Source organism: Heterocephalus glaber, unplaced genomic scaffold (genome assembly GCF_053883595.1).
Source record: "Heterocephalus glaber isolate CG9 unplaced genomic scaffold, H.glaber_assembly_v1.0 deba00001564, whole genome shotgun sequence".
NCBI lineage: Eukaryota > Metazoa > Chordata > Mammalia > Rodentia > Bathyergidae > Heterocephalus > Heterocephalus glaber.
In genome coordinates this window covers 20,668,374-20,689,877 of record NW_028258351.1, presented here as the reverse complement: position 1 = coordinate 20,689,877, position 21,504 = coordinate 20,668,374, and the positions used below count along the sequence as shown (strand labels likewise).

The following is a 21,504-nucleotide window of genomic DNA, read 5'->3' as shown; positions in this document are numbered from 1 at the left end:
ATTAATCTGCACAATTAAAATGCATTCATAATTATAATTTAAAAGGAAAAAGATCTGTCCTGCCCTCAGGTGAGCTGTGTACACAGAAGCACCCATGACATGAAGCCAAGGGCCTGTGCAGCTGAGTGCCCTCAAGTATACCACTGGCTAAACAACTATCACCATTGTGGTCTCAAGAACAGAGATTGCACTTAAGTATCTTCTAGCTTCCAAACTGCCCCCATTTCATTTTTATTGATTATGGTGCTGGGGAATGAACTCAGGGCCACGCACGCTCAGCATGCATCCAACCACTGAGCTGCACTGTTGGCCCCTCCACTAGTTTTTAATTTAAAAAAACCAAAAACTTAGAAAAAATGTCTACCCTTGTTCTCAGTGTACAGGAGGGGACAGATTCCCGCCTCCCCCCCGCGAGATTAGGACTCATTATGTTGCCCAGGCTGGACTTGAACTCTTGGACTCAAGTGACTCTGCCTCAGCCTCCTGAGTAACCGGAAAAAATAATTTTTTAACTAGGAAAAAAAATTATCTATTGTTCCCAGAGCTGAACTACCCTGGGATGCTGCTATAACCTGTACTATGGCAGAGGGCTTTCTCCCTCCACACCTAAGCTCTGGCATCCAGCTCCCAGGCACCCTGTGATGTGGTTTCCTTCAAACCCTTCCCATTGCAGTTGCTCAACCAAAGCAACAGAAGCCTCGGCCAACAATCCAAGGCCTGGCTATCTTTGGCTTTCCCCAGGGTGGCCTCTGGCACTCCTCGAAGTGCATTTCTGTCCTTCCTCTTGCAGGCTGTCTGCTGGCTATGCACGCACAAGCTCAAATGTGTTTTCTGTCAAGTGCCCACGGTACCGCCAATTCTCCCCCAAATCCAGAGACTTTGTTCCAAAGTTCAGGCAACCACACGGATTTGCTGCTCTCCCCCACCTCTCCACAGTCCCATCTGGAGAGAGGAAGGACCCCCAGGGCAGGCACGCACGTCACTGTCACTCTGCCTACTCCAAGTACCAGTACACAGAAGCCACGTATCCCCACGACCAGGACCTCAGTGTGGGCCTGGACTGCTCTCAGCAGGGCACCCCACATTGCCGGGCTCTGTGCCCCCTGCATACTCAAAGCCAGGGCTGGGAAGCCTTTCAAACTGCACCAGGGAACCTGTGGATCCTTTCTCAGTATTTTTCAGTGTTAAAATAAAACACAGATGTCCTGACTTGCGACAGTTTGAAATACAGAATTTTGACTTTACCATGGTGTGGAAGCAAGATATAGCCAATAGAAACTATAAATTTTGAATTTGGATCTTTTCCTGATCCTCTCTCCTGATGTTGGGCAGCATCAGGGAGGGGCAGCTCCATTAGCCCCATAATCTTGAGGGGAAAAAAAACAATACTCTTCGGTGCACTGTATGGCTGAATGAGGACACTCTAGGGTGAGGTGTTCTCAATGTGTTTTGTACCCAGGATATTTGCAGGATATAACCCCAACCTAAATCGAGGAGCACCTGTCAAGAGGAAGCTGGGGCAGGTAAGGCAGGAGGATTGCAAGTTTGGGCTGAGACTCAAAATAAAAAATAAAAAGGGCCAGAAATTATAGCTCAGTGTTGGCTCAAACTTGCGATCCTCCTGACTCAGTCTCCCAGCATGCTGGGATGACATGTGCTTCTTTTTAAATGACTGTAAATCAGGATCTAGCAATAGGTCTAGTAACTCCTGTAATTCTGAAGCAATCATGAGCATAAATATTTCATGATATCTGTACCAACAGTAATGTGGTATGAACACAGCTGTGGTTGCTACTGGTGGCCACATCACAAGGTTGTGGTTGCTGGCCCACGTTTGTCTGGAGGAAATGTTACATCTTCAGTTTGAAGCCCAAGAAAGTGAAGGTGGACCAGGAATTTAGCTCAGTGGTGTCACTGCCTGCCTCGAAAGCACAAGGTCCTGAGTTCGATCCCCGGTACAAAAAAAAAGAAAGTGAAGGTGGGATTCTCCTCCTGGTCCACCCCATGGGCCCTCAAATTCCCATGCCCAAGTGTGGAACCTGTGCCCAGGAAGTCTCAGTCCCAGCCCTGCCCCTTCCTCCTCAGTGGCTCCAGGAAGGAGGGCCCGGATGCTGGTAGCCAGCAGGCAGCATTCTAACCTCAGCAGCAATTACCAGGAGCTCCAACTCGGGCTCTTTGGCTCTGTTAAAACATCTTTTACCTTATTCTCAGAAGCAAAATCACCCAAAAGTACCCTATGGCTCCCTCCTCTTTAGTGCAGGGAGTATAGGGTACCACTTACACAGAGCCCTGGGGGTTACAGGGAGTCTGGACCTTCTAATCCGCCTTCCCATTCCACACTGAGCAAAAGTGACACACAAGAAACTCAGGAGACAGCTTACCTTCCGGCTCCTCCACGCTGCTAGCTGCAGTGGTTGGTGGTGCTACAGGGATCTCTTTGTGAGGTTCAGGACAGGTAGGAGGAAAAACGGTGAGAAGACATTATTTTTGACCTTCGAAAGAGAATGACTCAGCAGACTCCTCCCGGTCTTTCTGGGGCCCTCCCTTCTTTGCCCACTTCACAGCTCAAAAAAAGAGAGATGAGGAGAAAGCTGGCAGCAGGGTCCCGGAGTCCTGGGCATGTTGTCCTATTCTCCTGTCCCTTCTCCTGGAAGGGATGTCATGGCTCCTGGTGACATGGAGGGCCAACTCTGCACTGGGCCTGGCCTTTGTGTCCTCTTCACTTCTACTCTGTCATCATCAACTCGGCTCTGTGCCTGCATGGTGCAGACAGTCTTCCTCAGGCTCTGTGCTCCAAAGGCTACCTTGACCCTGCCCATCTGTGACCTCAACTCAGGAATGGGTAAGGACCTTGCAGCAGGGATGGTGTGCAAGGGGCCAGAACCTGGCCCTGGAAAGGTTTGTCACAGCGGCACAGATGTGTCTGCAGCCCAGCCCTGCTTCACACAGGCTCCTGGCCCACAGGCACAATGGGACGAGACCACTGGAGATCAAAGGGCCTATAAAAGCACATACTTCTGATTATTCTTTTTCTACCTGGAATAGCAATTGGTTCCTATTATTTCCTGGACCTGACCCTGTATTCCCCAAAGGTGAAGAGGTTTCACAGGTCACTGCTGTTTATCAATCCAGCTCCTGGGCATCAAAGCTGGGCTTTTCTGGACAAGGCCACACCATGGGTCAGAAGTCTCTTCAGGAAAGGAACTCACTTCTCCAGGTAGTGACCTCCAATCTCACTACAGTAGCCATCATCTGACTCTTTGGGGTAAGAATTCCCTCTAATCCCCAGTTTCAGGTGCACTAGGATGAAGAGGCTTGATGGCTGGAGAAGAAATACGCAGGCTGAGCGCAAATGTGAGAGCCCCTCAGAAAGCAGGCTTTGTGCCTATAGAAAAGCGATGGAGGACACAGTCCTCAATGCAGAACTACATCTTGCTCTCAGATGATTTTGTTAGCAACAACCCATGGGTGCCACGGCACAGGAGCCCATTGGGAAGCTGGGGACCCTGTACCAGGCTCGTTCTTAGCCCTAAAAAGTCACATGGCCCCACCAGAAACACTCTGCAGGCCACATTTGCATGGCTTGGTCTGGTCCTCCAAGTCCACAAACAGGGCTGGGGCCAATGGCTAGGGAGCCCCACTGGCTACCCAGCCTCAGGACTACAGACAGGGTCCAAGGCTCTCCAACCTGCGACAGAACAGGGCTCCCAGCCAACACTCGTGGACCTTGCAGAGCAGGGTCCAGAATCTTGAGACTGGTGGGTGGGATGCTTACAGCCATCACCCCACCCTACGTGGGAGGAAGGGGGGAAAGTACAGACCATGGGGGAAGGCAAGAGTTCCCATCTCCCAGGGGTTCCATTTCTGATTCTGAAATGTCAGCTCTGGTTTTAAACTTGGTTTTTTTCCACTTGGGGGTTGGAAGTGTTGGTTCCAGCCATTTCTGAGAAACTGACAGCTCTTAACACCTTTAAAAGAAACACCTAGCAGCTGGGCTTGGTGGTGCATGCCTGTAATCCTAGCACTCAAGAGCCTGAGGCAGGAGGATTGCCATGCGTTTGAGGCCAGCCTGAGCTACACAGTGAGACCCCATCTCAATAAGCCAAAAAAGAATAAAAAGATAAAGAAAAAGAAAGACCTAGGGCTGGAAGTGTGGTTCTCTGCTACAACACCCACCCAGCATGCACAAGGCCCTGGGGTCCTTCTCAGCACCAGGAAAAAAAAGGACAGACTTCACTTCCTCCCGATGTTTTTATAACCCCAGATTTTCTCCCGGCTTTCTAAAAATATTCATTTTGCAACTTTCTGAATGGACAGAGGAAAGGATTTTTACAAATTCTACAACTGGCATTGCAAAAATTCTTCCTTCTTTCCTTCCTTTCAGAACTGGGGATTGAACCCAGGGTCTTCACATGGATATATAATCCCAGGCCTTTCTTTTTCTTTCTTTTCTTTTTTCTTTTCAAATTTTGAGACAAGTTCTTATTAAGTCACTAGCCTGGTTCAAGCCCAGGCTAGGCTTGAACGTGTGATCCTATTGCCTCAATATCCCGGAGTGCTGGAATTACAAGTGCATACCACTGTGCCTGGCTGGGTTTTTTTTCTTTTAAGGTGATGCTAAGATGGAACCCAGGGCCTTGTGCAGGCCAGGCTAGGCATGCACTCCACCACTGAGCCACCCATTTCAACCTGCTCTGCCCTGGGTGGACATCAAGCTCCATTTCCCAAGGCTCAGACTTTGGTAATTTGCTGTCAGGACCAGTGTGGTTATCAGCTGGAGATGTTCCTTGATTCAGAAACCAGTCAGAGTTGCTGCTGGGACTAACACAGCCAACCTGTTGAGGAAGTGCAGGCCCTTCCTCCAGGACAGGTGAGATGTGCAATGTCTAAGGCTCCCACCTGCCAGGGGAAGGGATGTCTGCAGGGCCTGAAACACTCAAGCACTCGAACTGCTGCTGGGGTGAGAGACTCCCCACCTCCACACTGTGGCCTCTGGCACTGGCCTCATGACTCTCCAGTTGTTCCAAGTACCTCGTAATGTTAACAGTCACAGGAGCCCACCCAGAACTAAGAGAGAGAATCTCTGAAGTACGGGTTGCCTGACTTCCCCCCAAAAGGGCCAAGTAGTAAATATTTCAAGGCTCTGTGGGCCACGAAGTCTCTGCTACAACACTGGATTCTGCTGTTAATAACACAAAAGCAGTCATAGAAAGACCGCAAATGCGGGGGGGGGGGGGGTGCAGCTCTATTCCAATAAAACTTTATTTATGGGCACTAAGCTTTGTATTTCACATAATTTTTTATGTGTCATGAAATACTAGTCTTCCTTTGATTTCTGTTTCAACCATTCAAAAAGGTACAAACTACTGAGCCATACAAAAGCAGGCAGCTGCTAATTTCCTCGGCCACATCTGCCAACCTTGCTCTCTAGAGAACCAAACTTCGTTCCTGGGATCTTGCCTTGTTTTCTGGGATTGACTCCTCCTCCTCCTGCCCTCCTTTCTTGGGTTGGTCAGCACTACAGGAGGAACCAACAAGGCTAAGGACCAAGGCTGAGCCAACTTGCAATGAGCCTGGGCTTTCTAACCAGGGCTAATTCTCTGCTTGTAACACCAGCGCAAGCCCACCAGATGTAAAATACCGACACCCTTCTGAGTCAAGGCCTCTGTGTGACCCTGCCCTCCTGCTTAGCTTCTCTCCATGTTCTGGTAGCTCTGATCTGACAGGTCTCCAGAGGCCCTAGGGCAGTGATGGTAAACCTTTTAGAGCTTTCAATGATTCAAACACCCTGCCACGGCACATGTGCCGTAGGATCGCCACCACCGCCCTAGGGTAATATCACCCTTCACAAGGGCCAGTGGTGCTGTGCACAGGAGCCTGGCCCAGCTTTTCTCAAAGGCCTTGGGCTTTCAGTTCTTTCTGTTCTCAATGCATCAGCGCAGGGAAGATTGGGATTCCTGCAGCCACAGCAGCCCACCCCAGATCTGGGGGTCAAGGCAGAATGTGAGAATAGGACCTGTGCCGAGGAAAAGGGCTTGCCTTCCCCCTGGAGGCAGAGATCCAGTATTTGTCAGGACAAAGGGCCACATACAGGCTGCTCTGCTGAGCCTCCAGCTGCTCCTGCAGGATGCTTCCCCCCAGCCCCAAGCTTGGGCTCTCCCATGGGGTCTCACTGAGCACCAAGCATTAAGCAATAATGACTCCACATCAGTAACCAGCCATCCCACAGGGCTCCTTCTGCCCAATCCCAATGCTGAGAACGTGGGTCCCACACATACTGATGCAGGGCGCGATGGGTGAGCGACTCTGCTGGTAGCCCTTGGCGCAGCGGTTGCAGGTGATGCCTGTCACTCCATCCTTGCAGGGACACTGGCCGGTGGTCTGGTTGCAGGTCTTGCCAGCAGCACCAACAGGGTGGCAATCACAGGCTGTGAAGAACACAACAGGAGGGTCAGAGAGGCTGGATGGGGTCCCTGTCCACTCAGGGGTGTCCCAGGAACCCCACCATGGGAGGTAGGCCTGGCCAAGCTCACACATGGACCAGAAGCTCTGAGGCTGGCCACCTGTATACCTGGGGATGAGAAGTAAAAATCAAAATGGATCTACTTAAAAGGGTTGTTTTGGCAGGAGGAAAAGTAAGCTGAGGAGCCCTATAACAGAGCAAGAGGAAGGCCAATGATCAAACATGTTTTCAAAGGTCTTGGGGTACAGCACAGTGGTACTGTGATTAGTATGCATGAGGCTGGGTTAAATCTCCAGAACTACCCATCCCTTCACCAACAGACAGAAAGACACAGCCTACTGCCGCAGTCCTTGTTATATATGAGTGGAGGAGTTAGAAATTGAGGTGCACTGGCCCTTAAGAAGTTGATGCATTTTCACTCTCTGCCCTCAGCCCACTCTAGGGCCCTAGTTTTCTCTACAGACCCTCTGAGTGGAGGAGTGGGGTCTGGGGCCTGCTGGAGCCCCAGGGTCTACAGATCAGAGAAAGGCATGGGGAGGGAAACTCCTAGGGCTGCTGCCCCCGCCTGCCTGGAAGCTTGATGTCCAAGGTTCAGGCTTTTGAATCGCAAAACCCATACACTACAGCTCTAGAAAGGGCCACAGTGATAATTTAGTTAAAACTCTGATTAAATGTGCCAACAAAAGCTAAAGAAGTAAAGGAACCACCTGGGGCCTCACAGGAAGGCAGTGTCCAGGCCTGGAGATGAAGTGGGGCCCCTGATTCTCAGGCCAGAGGCCATGGCACCCAAGAGCAGAGCCCACGCCACTCCTACTGACTTTGAAAGGGGTGACAGTCAGGTAGACCACCCTGTCCCACTGCATCCTGGGGCCCCCTCGCTGTGGTCTAAGGGTCTATTTCTAGTAATGAGGCAGCCAAAGCACTTTGGGAGATGTCTCCACCCACACCGTAATGCACTGGGCAAGAACAGCTATCCCAGCACACAGGGGACACCAGGAGGCTCTGCTGAATCCTGCCCATCTGAACTAAGGCAGTGGAGCAGTGGGTGCCAAGGAGACTGGAAAGGAGGCAAATGTTTTGCCTGTCCCCTTTCCCCAGGGAAGCCCAGAGAGGGTAGGGGTGGCCTACAGCAGGCATCCTGCAGCCATTTCTTTTTCTTTTTTTTTATATCTTTAAAATTAATTGTATTGGTACATTTAAAGTATACAGTATAATGACATTCATCATTGGAAATCTGTACCTTTACATAATGCATCTTGGTTCTTATTTTTTCCCCTTTCCCCTCCCCTCCCTTCAACCCTTCCACCCCTCCCTATCTTGCACCCATTTCAATCAGTGCCACCCATTGCTATGTGTTTCTGTCCCCAAAGGGGACAAAAATATCCAGGAAAATAAGTGAGAACAGAATCCTAAAAGAGCCAAAGCGTAACTTCCCCAGCGAGCCCTGCTCAGCATGAGGGTCAGAGTGTGCAGATGAAATTGGGGCCTCTCCCAGCGGCCAAGGTCCAGGAGGAGAATTAAGAGGAGGAGGAAGAGAAGGACAAAGCAAAAAGGAGAAGAATGCTAGGAGCTGTTTGTTGCAGTTGTGTCTGGAGACAAAAAAGCCTCTGGGAGCACTAGAGAGAGGGTCCTGGCTGAGGTGCCCCTGTGGGCACAAAGTAGGGCAGGGCCTGGCAGACCACCTGCCAGCTGGTTCCCACACTGCAGGACCTAGGAAGAGTGACAGGACTCCTCCAATCTTGCCCTTTGTAGTTAAGAGTGATGCCTTTTGTTAGAATACTGTCTTCCTAAATCTACCCTAAATTCAATCTGTACCCTATAGTTTGCTTTAGAACTCAGTAATAAAAGACTTGACTTTGATGATCCATGGGGCCAGCTAAGATGATGGTGGCAAGGAAGGGAACGCTGGAGGGTCCTTTGGACTTTCCCTATGGCCCCTTACATCCACCCCATTATGGGCAAATCTCTAAGTTGGCTGTGTGAATGCAGAGGCCCACAGCCCAGCATCCCACAGTCCCTAAACCTCTGACATGGGCTAGGGCACCAGGCGGATGGGGACTCCAGGGGCTGGACCAGTTGACCTCCCTTGGCCTGCTCCACAAAGCTGCTGGTAAACCTAAAAGTTATGCCAAGACCTTCTCCCCTGGATGCTGATGGAACATAGCTGTGTGCCAGTAACATCTAGATCCTCGGACTTGGCTGGGGGAGGTCACAAAAGGTTGCTCGGTCACTGAAGTTTCTGAGCCAAGTCACACAAGGACACTACTGTCAGTCCAGGTCATCTTTTCCTTGGCAGGAGCTGGCCCAGTGTGGACTCTGGATGAAAGCTGGACAGGAACATGCATTGTCCTCCCTGTAACCCTGCACAGCTGGGCTCTGCTGCCCAGGCTGGCACACTGCTGGGAGGGTCCAGGCACCAGCTGAGGTCTGCTGGAGCCTAAGGCGTCCTTGGTGATGGCAGGCAGTTCTGCATCTGCTTTGTGCAGCCTACACTTCCTAACGGTCCATCCTTTGATTGATCAGGAACTTATGCTTACTGCTGGCTTTCCAAATCTTTCTCCCAAGATTGTGCAAAGACTTGGACCCATTCATCTCATCTAACTGGGGCAGTAGGATGGTTTATACTTATACATCAGCAAATTGTTGTTCTAGGAAGTGAAGGCATTGGGGTTCTGAAGGCTTCTCCAAGGCAATGTGACTATCACCAGGTGTCAACCTGCCTGTGGCAGAGCATCCCTTCACCGATACTATGACCATCCAGACCCCTGCTGACCTTCTCACCCCATGCACACTCCTATGTGTCATCTCCTGGAATTCCACAACAGCTCTGTGGAACTGCTGTGACTGTAGGAACTGGGGAGAACACAGGGTGGCAAGGAAGTCGCAGGAGAAACAAGGTGGCGCAGAGAGGGAAAGGTCCCGGATCTCTGAGCGGACCACCCAAGTCCCTCACCATCTCTGAGTGGCCCTCTTTGTACTTCTTGTCTCTCATGGACAAATTTGTTATCTTTTTCAATGAACATCAGGTAGGTTTTCAGTTACTTGCACCCTAATCCAATCCTAACCAAGACCAGCACCGCACTCACTCTCAATTCTCAGCCAAATGACCCCAAACCAAGAGCTTTTCCCAAAACCTGGGAAGAAGGACAGATGGCCCAAATCACAGCCTCTGTGCAAAGGACGAGTTTCAAGGTATGGAAAGAGCTGACTGATGACAACACCAGCAAGGTGGGTGCCTCTGCAGCTGGGGAAAGAGAACCTGAGATCAGTGTCAAAGAAGGAGAGCCTTAAGGCCTGGCATCCCAAAGGAGGCTCAGGGCCTGGTTTAGGAAAAAAGGCAAAGGGTCTTGTTTGCTTCCTAACCAGAAGTGTACAGACACAGACTCACATATACACCCAGAAACACACACAGATTCCTCTTCTCTCTCTTTTTCACACAGACTCAGACACAAAATACAGATTGCTACAGTCTCACACACAGACATACTCGGACCCACAAAGACAGACGCGGACAGACATGCAGACAGATTCACATGGAACCACGATGGGCAGCAGGCAGGGGTGGAGTGAGATGGGGAGAAGGTGGACGTGAGGCAAACAGAAAGCTTTTCTTTTGGAGATGGTTCTGAGGAGGGTGATGAAAAGAGAGCCTCCCTAATTCTTCTGAGACTGTGGTCTGGGTCCGAACATCCTCCACCACAGGAAGCCCGCCTGGTGCCTCCCATTTCCCTGGAAGTCGGCCACTTCTTTCAGAAGAAAGGTCACCCTATTTGCACGGGGCAGGCAGCACCTGGTCACAGGAAACAATCTACCGGAGATTTTTTTCCATAAAGAGAAAGGTGAGACCAGAAGGAAGTCCAGGCCCTGAGAACACAGCAGGATTGGGTTTCCCACGAAAGCTGCACGCTGCACAGACTCCTGGTGAGGCCAAGAACCCAGGCTGTCCCTGCACTGGGCCATCAGACAGGGACAGACAGCTCTGGGGACCCAAATGGTTTCAGGTGCATGACAGGAGAACCAGGCCTGGCCCTGCCCTGCCCACAACCTTAAGTTAATGCCTTCATCTCTCTCTCGACACCATGTGGCTCATTTGTAAACATGGAGGTCTATGCTCCCACAGGGGTCAAATAAGGCTTCATGTCCACCTTAGCTCCAAGGGAACCACAGGAGGAGCCAGCACCCTTGGACCCTAATCCCTAGTGCTATTGTTCACAGTGTCCTGGCCTGGGGCAGGGAGGCACCCTTCCCTATCCACCTCCCTAGGGTCTGCCTACACTGTGCTAGAGCTTCTTGCTGATAAGACTCAGTTTGTCCATGAACAGGAGGCTATCCAGGGACTGGCAGGAGCCCTGGGAAAGTTGGCCCAGAATGCAGCCAGTTCTGCTCCCTGGCTTCCCATACCTGAGCAGCACAAGGCCTTTGTTTCTCCCTCTAATACTCTAGTCCTGGATCCCTGAAGGCCTGCAACCTCCATCAGCTGGACCCACAGGCCCAAGACTGCCCCAGCCCCCTGTAGTTCACATTGAGGCTTTCTGCAAGTCCATCCTCAGCTCCCATTAGAGCTCTGGCCACTTTTCCTGAGGACTCTGGCTCCAGGAGCCCTGGGGATCAGGTGGGCCCCTCAAATGACAGCAATCCAGGCCTCTGCTTGTGCAGGAGGTAAAGCCAGTGGGCGTCATCCCCTCTGGAGCCAGAAAGACAGAAGGACTACAGCACCAACCCTCAGTTCAGACACCAGCCCAGCTACCACCCAGGCCTCCAGTTAGTGTTGAAAACAGCTTCTGGCCGGCCTTGTGTTGGGGGCTGAATCACAGGCCTCCCACTCCTAGAATGCTTTTGGGGACGGTCTAGCCCCAAGGGCCTATAAGTGGGACAGACTTGGACATAGGGTCTTTAAAGAGGTGATTTAGGTAAAACAGATCACTGGTGTGGGCCCTAATTCAACATGACTGGAGTCCTAAAGAGGAGATTAGGACAGTTAGAGAAGCCTGCATGGGGACACAGGAAGAAGATCGCCTTCTACAAGCCCAGGAGAGAGGCCTGGAGCAAGCATATCCTTTCCTCACAGCTCACACCTTGGCCTTGGACTTCCAGCCTCCAGAACTGGAGAAGAATAAATACCTGTGGTTCGAGTCACCTGTTATACACACTGTGTTCTGGCAGCCTCAGCTAAGACATCTGTGTGAAGCCTCAGGCAAGCAGCTTCTCCCTTCAGCCCTTCCCAGGCCACCCCTCCCCTCCACAGGAGACTGCCCTGCCACTCACCCCCTCAGCCCCAGCTCCCCTGGGGAAGTCACCACATTGGCTAGGGGAGGGGAACCTGCTCTGCAGCAAGTCACTGAGGGTTCCAAGGCCCCAACAAGCTGCTGGAGCAGCTGTCAGGGCACATGTGATCTCTAGAGTCCCTTCCAGCTCTGATACCAGCTCACAGACTACATACGAGGGCTACTTCCAAAAGGTCAGGTGGCAGAGGCCTGGGACGGGGAGTACTGCTGAGTCCCAGGACCTTCTGCAGGCCACAGTGTGCACAGATACGTGAGGCCTGCAGTAAGAGCTTCTGTCAGGGGCGTGGCCCCATGAGCAGCCCCATCTTTGCCCGCCCCGACTGCAAGGGGCATCCTATGCTCCAGTCCTGGAAAAAGAAAGTGCTCAAACAGCAGGTGCTAGAGGCACCCTTACCAACCAAAGTCCTGAAGGAAATGACTCTCAAGGCCTCCAAGGTGTAGAGGAATGTCAGGCAGAGAAGTCACCTGGTCCCCCATCCTGGGACACTGCTCTATCAGTGAATGTGGGGCCCTCACCAGGCTGCCCCAGGATGGCTGATCACAGAGCCAGTCAGGAGAACACACGGGCCTCCAAGGCCTGCAGCTCATGCCCAAGGGCTCCATCTGCCCATGGCCTGCGCAGGTTAAGGGGACATATTCTTCTCTGCTTGGAGTAAGCACAAGCTCTACACTGAATGCCATCCACAAAGAAGACAGGGTGTACAGTGGCCCTGCCAGGAGGGCCAGCAGATCTCTGGCTGATTCAGAGAACAGAGAGGAAGGAGATTAGGGCTAGCTCAGTGCAGGGGGGCGGGATCCATGGAGACAGAGAGGGCCAAGTGTCTTCCGAGAATACAGGAGCCAAAGGCTCCCCAAGTCCCCATATCTTCTGCATCCATGTCAGGCCTCTTGGGGAAAGCCTGATGGGGATCCTCCACCACCAGAAGTGGCACAGGGGAGAGGACACAGGTCAGACACAAAGGGTATTCAGGCTCCTGTTCTTTCACTCCCCAAAAGAGAGTGTGAAGGGTGGACAATCAAGAGAGAGGTACATAAGCCAGCCCGGTTGCCAGGGCACCTGGAACCAAGGGACCTAATGTCAGATCCAAGTAACACATAAGACAAGCAGCACAATGTGGTGGAAGGCTCAGAAGGGCCAGGGAAGGGGCAGTGGATCCTGACCTGGGAAAAGGCCCTCTAAGTGAGTTCACAGCTGTGAGGAATGGAAATAAGGAGGCCCAAAGACAGTATCAGAAAGCCTATATTTGCCTGTTTTCTTTGCTGTAACAAAATGCCCAAGGCTAGGAACTTTATAAAGAAAAGAGGTTTATTTAGCTCACAGTTTTGGAGGCTGAAAATCTAAGACTGGGCAGCCACATCAGTCTGGCCTCTGATGAAGTTCCCATTGGCTGTATCACAAGATAATGGAGAAGCAGAAAGGGTAACAAGTGCATGGAGAAGAGGTCACATGACCACATAAGAAACCAGAAAGACTCAAGGGCTAGGCTCACCCTTTGTGTTTCCATGTTTTGGTGCTAGGGATTGAATCCAAGGCTAAGCTACACCCCCAGCCACATTCTCACAGGAACCGTGACCTCCTGAGAACTACATGAATTCTTCCCTAGGATGATGCCCTGCCCTAATCATCCTGTACTAGGCCCACCTCTGAAAGGTTCCAGCACCTTCCAACATTTCCACTCTGGGGACCAAGCTTTCAGGACACGAACCTGGTAGGGACAAATTCATACCATGTCTAAACCACAGCACAGCCTGAGGGAAGGAGTTTCTTATTACTGTTACATTTATTTAATTTGCTGCTTTTGGGTATACACCTCTATGCATTTTATCAGACACATAAATTTTTGTAACTATCACAACAATCAGGATTCAGGACAGCCCAGCCCTCCCAGGAGTTCCCTTCTGTTCCTCCTTTGTAGCCAGCCCCCACCCCTATTCCTGGCCACCACTGACCTGTCGGTCCTCTGTCCCTCTTGGGTCACCTCTTGCAGACTGTCTTCTTCAGGGATTGTACAGTACTTACGATGTTTCTATATACAAACGGATTTACCAAGTTTCCATATACAAATGGGATTGAATCTATAGAGATTGATCTTTGTCATTTAGCCAAACATATTTAAGCTTCATCCATGGTGTGGTGTGAATCAATAGTCCTTTCATTTTCATTTCTAAGTAGTATTCCTTGGTGTGAATGCACCCTTTTCTTTATGCATTCAACCACTGAAGCACAGTTAGACGGTTTCCAATTTTGGGCAATTAGAAATAATGTTGTTGAAACATCCCTGTACCAGTGTTTATATGAACACAGGTTTTCATTTCTCTTGGGTAAATATCTAGGAGTGGGATTGCTGGGCACTATTACAGAGCTGCGTTTAACTGTGTAAGATATTGCCAAGCTGTTTGTTCCAGAGCGGCTGTGCCATTTAGAAACTTCCACCAGCAGTGTATGAGAGTTCCAGTTGTTCTTTGTCCCTGCCAAACACTTGCAATTGTTCGTATGCGTTATTTTCAATGAGTGGCATCTCACTGTGGTTTTAATTTGCATTTCCCTGGTGACTACTGATGGTTTATGCATTTATTTGCCATCTGTCCATTTTTGTAGAAGTGTCTAATCAAGTATTTTGTCCACTTTTAATTGGGCTGTTTACTTTCTTGTTGAGTTTTGAGAGTTCTTTACATATTCTAGATTCACATCCTTTGTCAGATACGGGATGCACACATATTTTCTCTGTATCTATGGCTTGTCTTATAGGAGGATCTTCTTTTTTTTTTTTTTAATTTTTTTTTTTTTGGTACCAGGGATTGAACTCGTGGAGGATCTTCTTAAAAGAAAAGTCAGACGTATTGGCCAGGTCACCCTTCTCCTTAAAGTCTTTCTTTTTTTTTTTTTTTTTTTTTGGTACCGAGGATTGAACTCGGGTCCTTGCACTTTCAGTGGTCTCCTTGCTCTTAGAGGGGGCTCTACCTCTTCCCTACACTCCAATGAGCCACCCTGCCCTGCACTCCTTTTGCAGAATATCTTAAGGGCTTTAAGGGGCAGGGCCTAGTGCAAGATGATAATGTCAGGGGCATCCATGCCTCCCTTCTGACCAAGGCCCACCAAGCCCTCTCCCGTCTCCAGACTGAGACTGTCTGGCACTTGCTTTTGCCTCCTTCTCCCACCCTAGATCTCCCCTATCCTGTCCTCGGAGGCACCCCCCCCCCCATCAGCTTGTAAATAGCTTCCCCCAGCTACTTTCCTTTTCTACTGTTTATTTCCTCCATAGCATTCCCTACATTCTATAATTATCTTTTTGCTTCTTTATTATTGACAACTTCCCACCAGGAAGCAAGCTCCAAGGGACTGAGTCAGTCTTGGTCACCATGGCCACTCTAGTGCCAGACACATAGTAGGTACTCCAAAAACACAAAGAATCAATGAATAATCTCATTATTGAGCGGAACATAACTCAGGGCCAACTGGCTGCCTTCTCCGAGTGAAAGCCTCTTTCCCTTCCCCTGTGCATCTGGAGGAAAGAGTGAGGAGGCACGCGGGAATGATAATCCCCTCACATCCTAGGTCGTCAGCAACCTCAACAAGGCAGCACTCTCCACTCTGAAATTCTCCATGCTCACAAGGGAGCGAGGACTGCTGAGATCCAGAGATAATCCTCAGTCTTCACTTCAGCTGTCCATGTCAACCTCCTCCCCAGCCCAGCTTTCCCTCCCCCAGCAGTTGCTAACAAGGCACAAAAGCATAAATGTTTCCAGTTGCATGGCTTCACCTTTTCCCTGCCACTATCAGATCAAGGTGCAGACAGCAGGAAGTGCAAAGGGAGGGGAGCCCCATAATCCCAAACTGGTTATTTGACCCTCCATGATCTAGTTAACTACAGTTTTCTTGCACCTGTTCTACAGCTGAGGGGGGAAGCACAGGTCCCGAGAATGGTCCCCAGAGTGTGCGAGCATGTGTGTGTGTGAGCGTGCCTGTGTGTGTGTGTGTGTGTGTGTGTGGGTGGGTGGGTGGGTGCGCATGCATGCACAGGCCTGGTGTGGGAGGGCAGAGGCTGGCAGGAACAGGGAACACCTGGCCCTGTACAGCAGGACGGTGAGGGCCAGCCCAGGCCTTGATCAGCTGCATACCCGTGTGGTCAGGGAGCCTCTCAGAGGCCACCTGGTCTTTCTGAGTGGCACTCTCAGATCCCTGCTAGAGCATGCATGGCCAACCCCACCTCTCCACGGAGTCTGCATAAGCAGCTGCTGGGCACATCTCTGCCCTCAACTCATTTGTCATTTTTGCTCCCAAAGCATGTAAATCCTTTACAGAGAGTGTACAATGGCATTAGGACAAATCCCTGGAGCCGCACCCATTCCTGTGGGAATCAACCACAAAGTCTGTGTAGGGGCTGAGCCCTTTGAGCCAGGGGGGCCAGTTCGCCAAGCACCACTGCTCATGGACACAGCCAACCACAGAGGCAACCAGAGAGCCAAAGGATCCATTTCCCGTGTTTGTACACTGACAATCATGGAGGATTCTGTGTTTCTGTTTTCCTTGACTTGTACAAGTAATTGTCAACATTAATAAGTATGGAGTGCAGCTATGTGTCAGGCTACAGATATGGCATCTCATTTAATCTGCAACATATCCCTAGCAGAAAAGAGAGTGTGGTATTATTCCCATTTCTACAAGAGAAAACTGAGGCTTTGAAGAAATGTCTTGCCACAGGTGAAACCTGAACCCTGGTCTCAATAACACCACGTTCCACTTTTTTCCTTTTTAAGGGCAGTATTAGGGATTGAACCCAGGCTGGGCTCAAACTCGCAACCCTCCTGACTCAGCCTCCCAGAGTGCTGGGATTACAGGCATGTGCCACCACACCCAAGCCAAGTTTTGTTCTTTTAAAAGTTATTTACCCCACACTTGCTTTCTGGGGCCCACCTGGTGTTCTCCTGGAAGCAAGAGTCCAAAAACACTATTTCCCAAGTAAAATGTCCTTAAATACTCCAAGCCAGGATGCTCCATAAACCTGAAGACTGCAGGCCATTTTGGGGGATCCTCCGTGAATGTCCATGTGGAAATGGGGTTAAAAGTGGGCCTGAAAGATGAGGATACTCATACCCAGAGGGTTGAAGACATCAAGGATGCCTAGGCAATGAGCTTCAGGGCTGGGCCAGGAGGACCCTGCTTCAACACAGAGCACTGCATAGGCCAAGTCACAGGACCAGGCACTATATATGTGAAGATCTTGGGACAAAACCACCTCCACCCAATTTTCTGGCTCTACCAGCTCTTCTAAGTCACCAGATCTCAAACTTCACCGCTACTAGGAATAATCTTATTTTATCAGGGGCCTGTAGGATTTTCACTCTTCAAGAACAGCATGAGGAATGTGGAATGTCAAAGCTGAAAGGGACTCAGCAACCAGAAACCTGAATTTAATGCCAGAGATGAGAAGACTGAAGTCTAAGGAGGTCAAACAACTGGCTCAATGCCCTATAGATTTTGAACAGGAGCCAAATCTGCAAATAGGATTTTGACATACACAGACGCCAGGGAACCAGGAAAATTCCACTAGGAATTTTCTCTCCTGACCGCAGGATCTGAGGGCTCCCTTCCTCACTCCTGGTGTGTACTGGCTTTACCTTGCCAACATGGAGCCCACTCCTTGGGTTGGGGTCTGTGCCCTCAAAGCTGGAGCTGCTCCAGCCACTGACTACCTTCCTCCCTCAGATGACTGATCTCTTTCTCTGCAGCTCCCCAAAACACAACAGGGAATGCAACTATGACAAAAGATGCACAAAATGAAAGGGTGCTCTTGAGGAACACCAAGAGGGGGAGGGGGGTCCCAGGGATTTAGTTTTGCTAAGACTAAGCCCTGACATGACCAGATCTAAATATACATGCAAGTACACACATGCATGACCTCCTGCCTTAACCTGCATTGTGACAGGAGGCTGCATAGCCTTGCCCAGCAAGACTGAAATAGTAAAAATTTGTAAATGTTCTCCCAACCCAGTGATCATCAGAACAGGCATAAAATATTTAAATTCACTTGATTACAAATCTTTCCTCTCCCAGGAATAAATCCTGGGACCTAAGCCACCTGTGCATCATCTCTGACTCTACACCACCAGCAGTGAAGCACCACCTTCATTTCTCATTCTCATCCAGTTCTTAGTCTCTGGTTCTCAGCCTCGGCTACACTTTGGAATCACCTGGGGAGCTTTTCCCATTCCCAATGCCCAGGTCTCATCTGGACCCATTAATTAAGCCAGAATCTCTGGGGTGGAACCCAGGCGGCAGCGTTTTTCAATCTCCCCAGGTGATTCCCACATGCAGAACCACAGTACAAGCTGCAGACCAATGTGCTGATGATGCCAGGAGAGGAATGAAGGTTGAGAGTCCCTTATAAGGTATGGGAGTTGCACAAAGTGGCCCAGGGAGCAAAAGGGAACTGGCCCGAGGTGCTCACTTCCTCCCCACCCCCAATCCTTGGCAGAGCTGAGGGAAGAAATAAAGGGCCGATGAGAGCTACAATAATGCACTGCAAAGATGATGAGGACAGTCACATGCTTCTGCCCTGCTAATGATTGCATCTTCTTAGGGCTCAAGCACCTTCTTAGCAGCAGTCATTCAGCCACATTCACTGCAGACTCGGAGGGGGAGGGCAACGAGTGAACGGAACGGGCTGCTCAGTGAGATGGAACGCAAGCCTTTTGTATGGGGATGCTAGATGCGGTGGCTAATTTCTTAAATCTCATCGCAATTCGGTTCACGGGAGACTCCTGGAATGTCTTTATCCATCACAGATGGTTTAATAAGATGATAAATTAACATTGTTATCAATAGAGGTGCGGCTGAAATGGTTAAAGAGCAATGTCTTCTTTTTGGGGCTCTAAAAAGAAAGCCCCCAAAGTCCATAAAGAAAACAAATGGTAAACAAAACCTCCTATCTTTTGACAGATTCCAGGAGGAGTATCATTCACAATCCATTCTGTGGAGAAAGGGAGAAATTCATCTCATCTGACTTTGTATAGGACAACAGCCCACACCATAATGAGGCCGTCCCAGGGCTGTGAAATTGGGCTGAATAGCTGGAGAGTGCAGCAGCCTGTTCCCTGGGCATGTTTATTACAGTCTTTTGTATGCACCAACCCTGCCAGCCTGGGTTTGCTTCTAAACCAGGGGAGGGGAGAAAGAAACCAACAAATTTGTTGCTATGAAACTTCCCAAATGGGGGACTGCATAATAACATTTGGAATCAAATGCCCTTGCTCCAAGCTGTTCTTGTCTGGGTCCACCCCTGTCTTATATTGAACAAGCTCCTGAGTCAGCCAATCACCAGCAGTATATGGGTGGCCTCGGCCCCCTGCCCAGGCCCCTCCCAGGCCTAGAGAAGTCAGGGGGTAAAGAGGGCCCCAGGGCCATTCCCAAGCCAACTTGGAGGTCCTGAGCCAATTGTCCCAATCCCCCTATGAAATGCATCTGAATCAAGCAAAGAAGTGTGACTTCTACCTGGGGGCCAATGATGGGGCTCCCTGAGGTCAATCATAGGCCCTGGAGCTGGGGCTAAGGAAGCATTTCTTAAACCACATGGCCCTGGAAAGGCAAGGAGGAAGGCTCCTGAGGTAGGAGTTATGGAAGAGGGGTGGGGGTGTAGACCAAGACACCCCCGAGAGAAGGTCTCGGGGATACACATTCCCCTGCCAGGCAGTGTTTGAACTTCTCCTAAAGCTAGTTCTCACCAAGATCTTAGGGTTTCTTTTTGGCAGGAAGCATCCCTTAGGGGAACTGAGGATTCAAAGTTCCCACATCCCCTTAGGTGACACCAGGAATGGAAAGAGTAGAGAGGAAAGAACCGGAACTTTCAGGAGATATCTTTCTTTACCAGTGAGGTGGCTAGATCTTCCAGGTCACATTTTTGCTTGTTAATCAGAGAGCAGATTTTTTTCTTTTCTTTTTTTTTTGGTACCGGGGATCGAACTCGGGACCTTGCGCTTTCGAGGCAGACGCCAGACCACTGAGCTAAATCCCCGGCCCAAGCAGATTTTTTCTTACCAATCATGAACCAAGCTATGCTTCTCCTCATGAATTAAAAGGCAAGATCCTTGAAACACTGTCTTTCCCCACCAATCAGGTGGTAGGTTCCTTGAAACACTGTCTTGCTTCTCTAATCAAGAGGCTGAGAGCCCCACTCTTCCCTTCCACATTTCCTCACCAAGATATGCTTGTGTCTCCTTGTGCAGAACCCATCCTTAGGTTTTCCTCTTCTGTGAGTTCTTCTCCCAGGGTTCCCACCAAGTGAAGAGGCAACTGCTAGCCAGGACTGAAAAGGAAGATGGCCACCTAGGCTGGCCCCAACATTTGAAGTCAAAGAATGGGAACATTCCCTCATCTGCTTGCATGTGTCCCCCAGAAACCACCAAAGGAAGCTGAGCTTTTACATGCCTTTCAACAAAAGTGGCAACCCTGGAGAATGACTGGAGGTTGCCAGGAACTTGTGGCTTCCTAACATCTCTCACTCTGAGTAATGTGCAGCACAGGGCCCCATCTCTGTCCTCAGCAACAGAGGGAAAAGGGAGGTGAGCAAGGGCTTGCTCCTTCTGCCTCTCTCAGGGACACACATTTCTGCCCTAACCACAGACCTGGGAAGAACGGGAAATGACTAGTGCCCTTCCTCACAGAGCTCAGACCTTCTAACCTCAGGGCACAGGTCTGCCCATCTAAGCAGCTGATGTAGGCTGAAATTTCTTGGCCAAATCTCCAGTTAATCTATGTGTAAGCCAGTTGTTTACAAGACCCTGGTTTCAATTTCTTCTATAAGAGAGACAATAAACACTTAGGGCACAGGCAAAGGAGCTGGATACTTTCCAATTATGTTCCCTGCAAACTCCAAGCCATCTCTCCCTGCTCACATCTTCCTGACAGCACAGACCTCTCTTGGGTCCCTTTGCCTGGGTCACCTTCTCATTCTCAAAGTCTCTGGGGGGCTGTCCCTTGGAACAGTTGTCTTTCCGAAGTGTAAACAGCCCAGCTACCTTTATGCTCAAATTTCTATTGGTAACCAACAGAGACGGCCATAAGCCCACAGACCTAGAGGGAGAGTTGCTTGCATCCTGGACTTACCCTACTCATCTCTGTGCACTGGGAACTGGTAAGACCTCTCCCAAAGGAGACAGACTGGAAGCTGGTGGGTTTGGTTTGGTTTGGTCTGTCTGCTTGAGAAAAGGGTTCTGCACAAGCAGAGGTAGCTTCATGCTCAAAAGGGCATATACTTGGCCGAAGCTCTTTAGTCACTGCTTTGAAAATCTTCATCATTTTTTATTAAGAAGCTCTGTATTTCCATTTTGCACTGGACCCTGCAAATGATGTCGTCAGTTCAGCACACAAGTGCCTAACATCTAGTGGGTTTCCTGTTGTGAAGATGATACTTCTGCTTCACTCAAAGACTGAGTAGTGGCCCAGAAGGGTTCCTCGACAGCAGCTCATCATCTGGGATTAGGTCTGCCATGGCTTGGGACCCTCCTGTTGTGCTAAGGTGTTGCATAGCGGCCCTCCGGGGTAAACATCTTGGAAAGTCATGCTCATGACAGGCCCTGGCCTCAGACTCCAAGTTTTAGAGCAGAAGAGCCCTGGTTCCTGGAATCCCAAAAGCTAATGTGGGGCAGGGGGCCTACTTCTCACCCTCTACCATCACTCAATTCCCTGGCATTTCATCAGCTCCTCTGAGTCATCTGACCATCCCTTCATTTTTATTAGTGGGAGAAAAACAAATAGCA

General features: G+C 50.1%; 1 protein-coding gene across 3 annotated transcripts in view; it reads right to left on the bottom strand.

The window, feature by feature from the left end:
• The window catches only part of Ntn1 (netrin 1), a 198,851-nt gene that overhangs the window by 55,886 nt on the left and 121,461 nt on the right, over positions 1-21,504 (bottom strand). For 2 of the 3 annotated variants that reach the window (XM_021238312.2, XM_004857514.3), the window contains exons 4-5: positions 6,279-6,428; positions 2,382-2,435 (exon numbers count right to left, since the gene is read on the bottom strand). In XM_021238312.2, coding sequence (XP_021093971.1) covers positions 2,382-2,435; positions 6,279-6,428 — 204 coding nt within the window. The remainder of the gene's footprint in view (positions 1-2,381; positions 2,436-6,278; positions 6,429-21,504) is intronic. The other variant, XM_087191822.1, reaches the window with a different exon arrangement.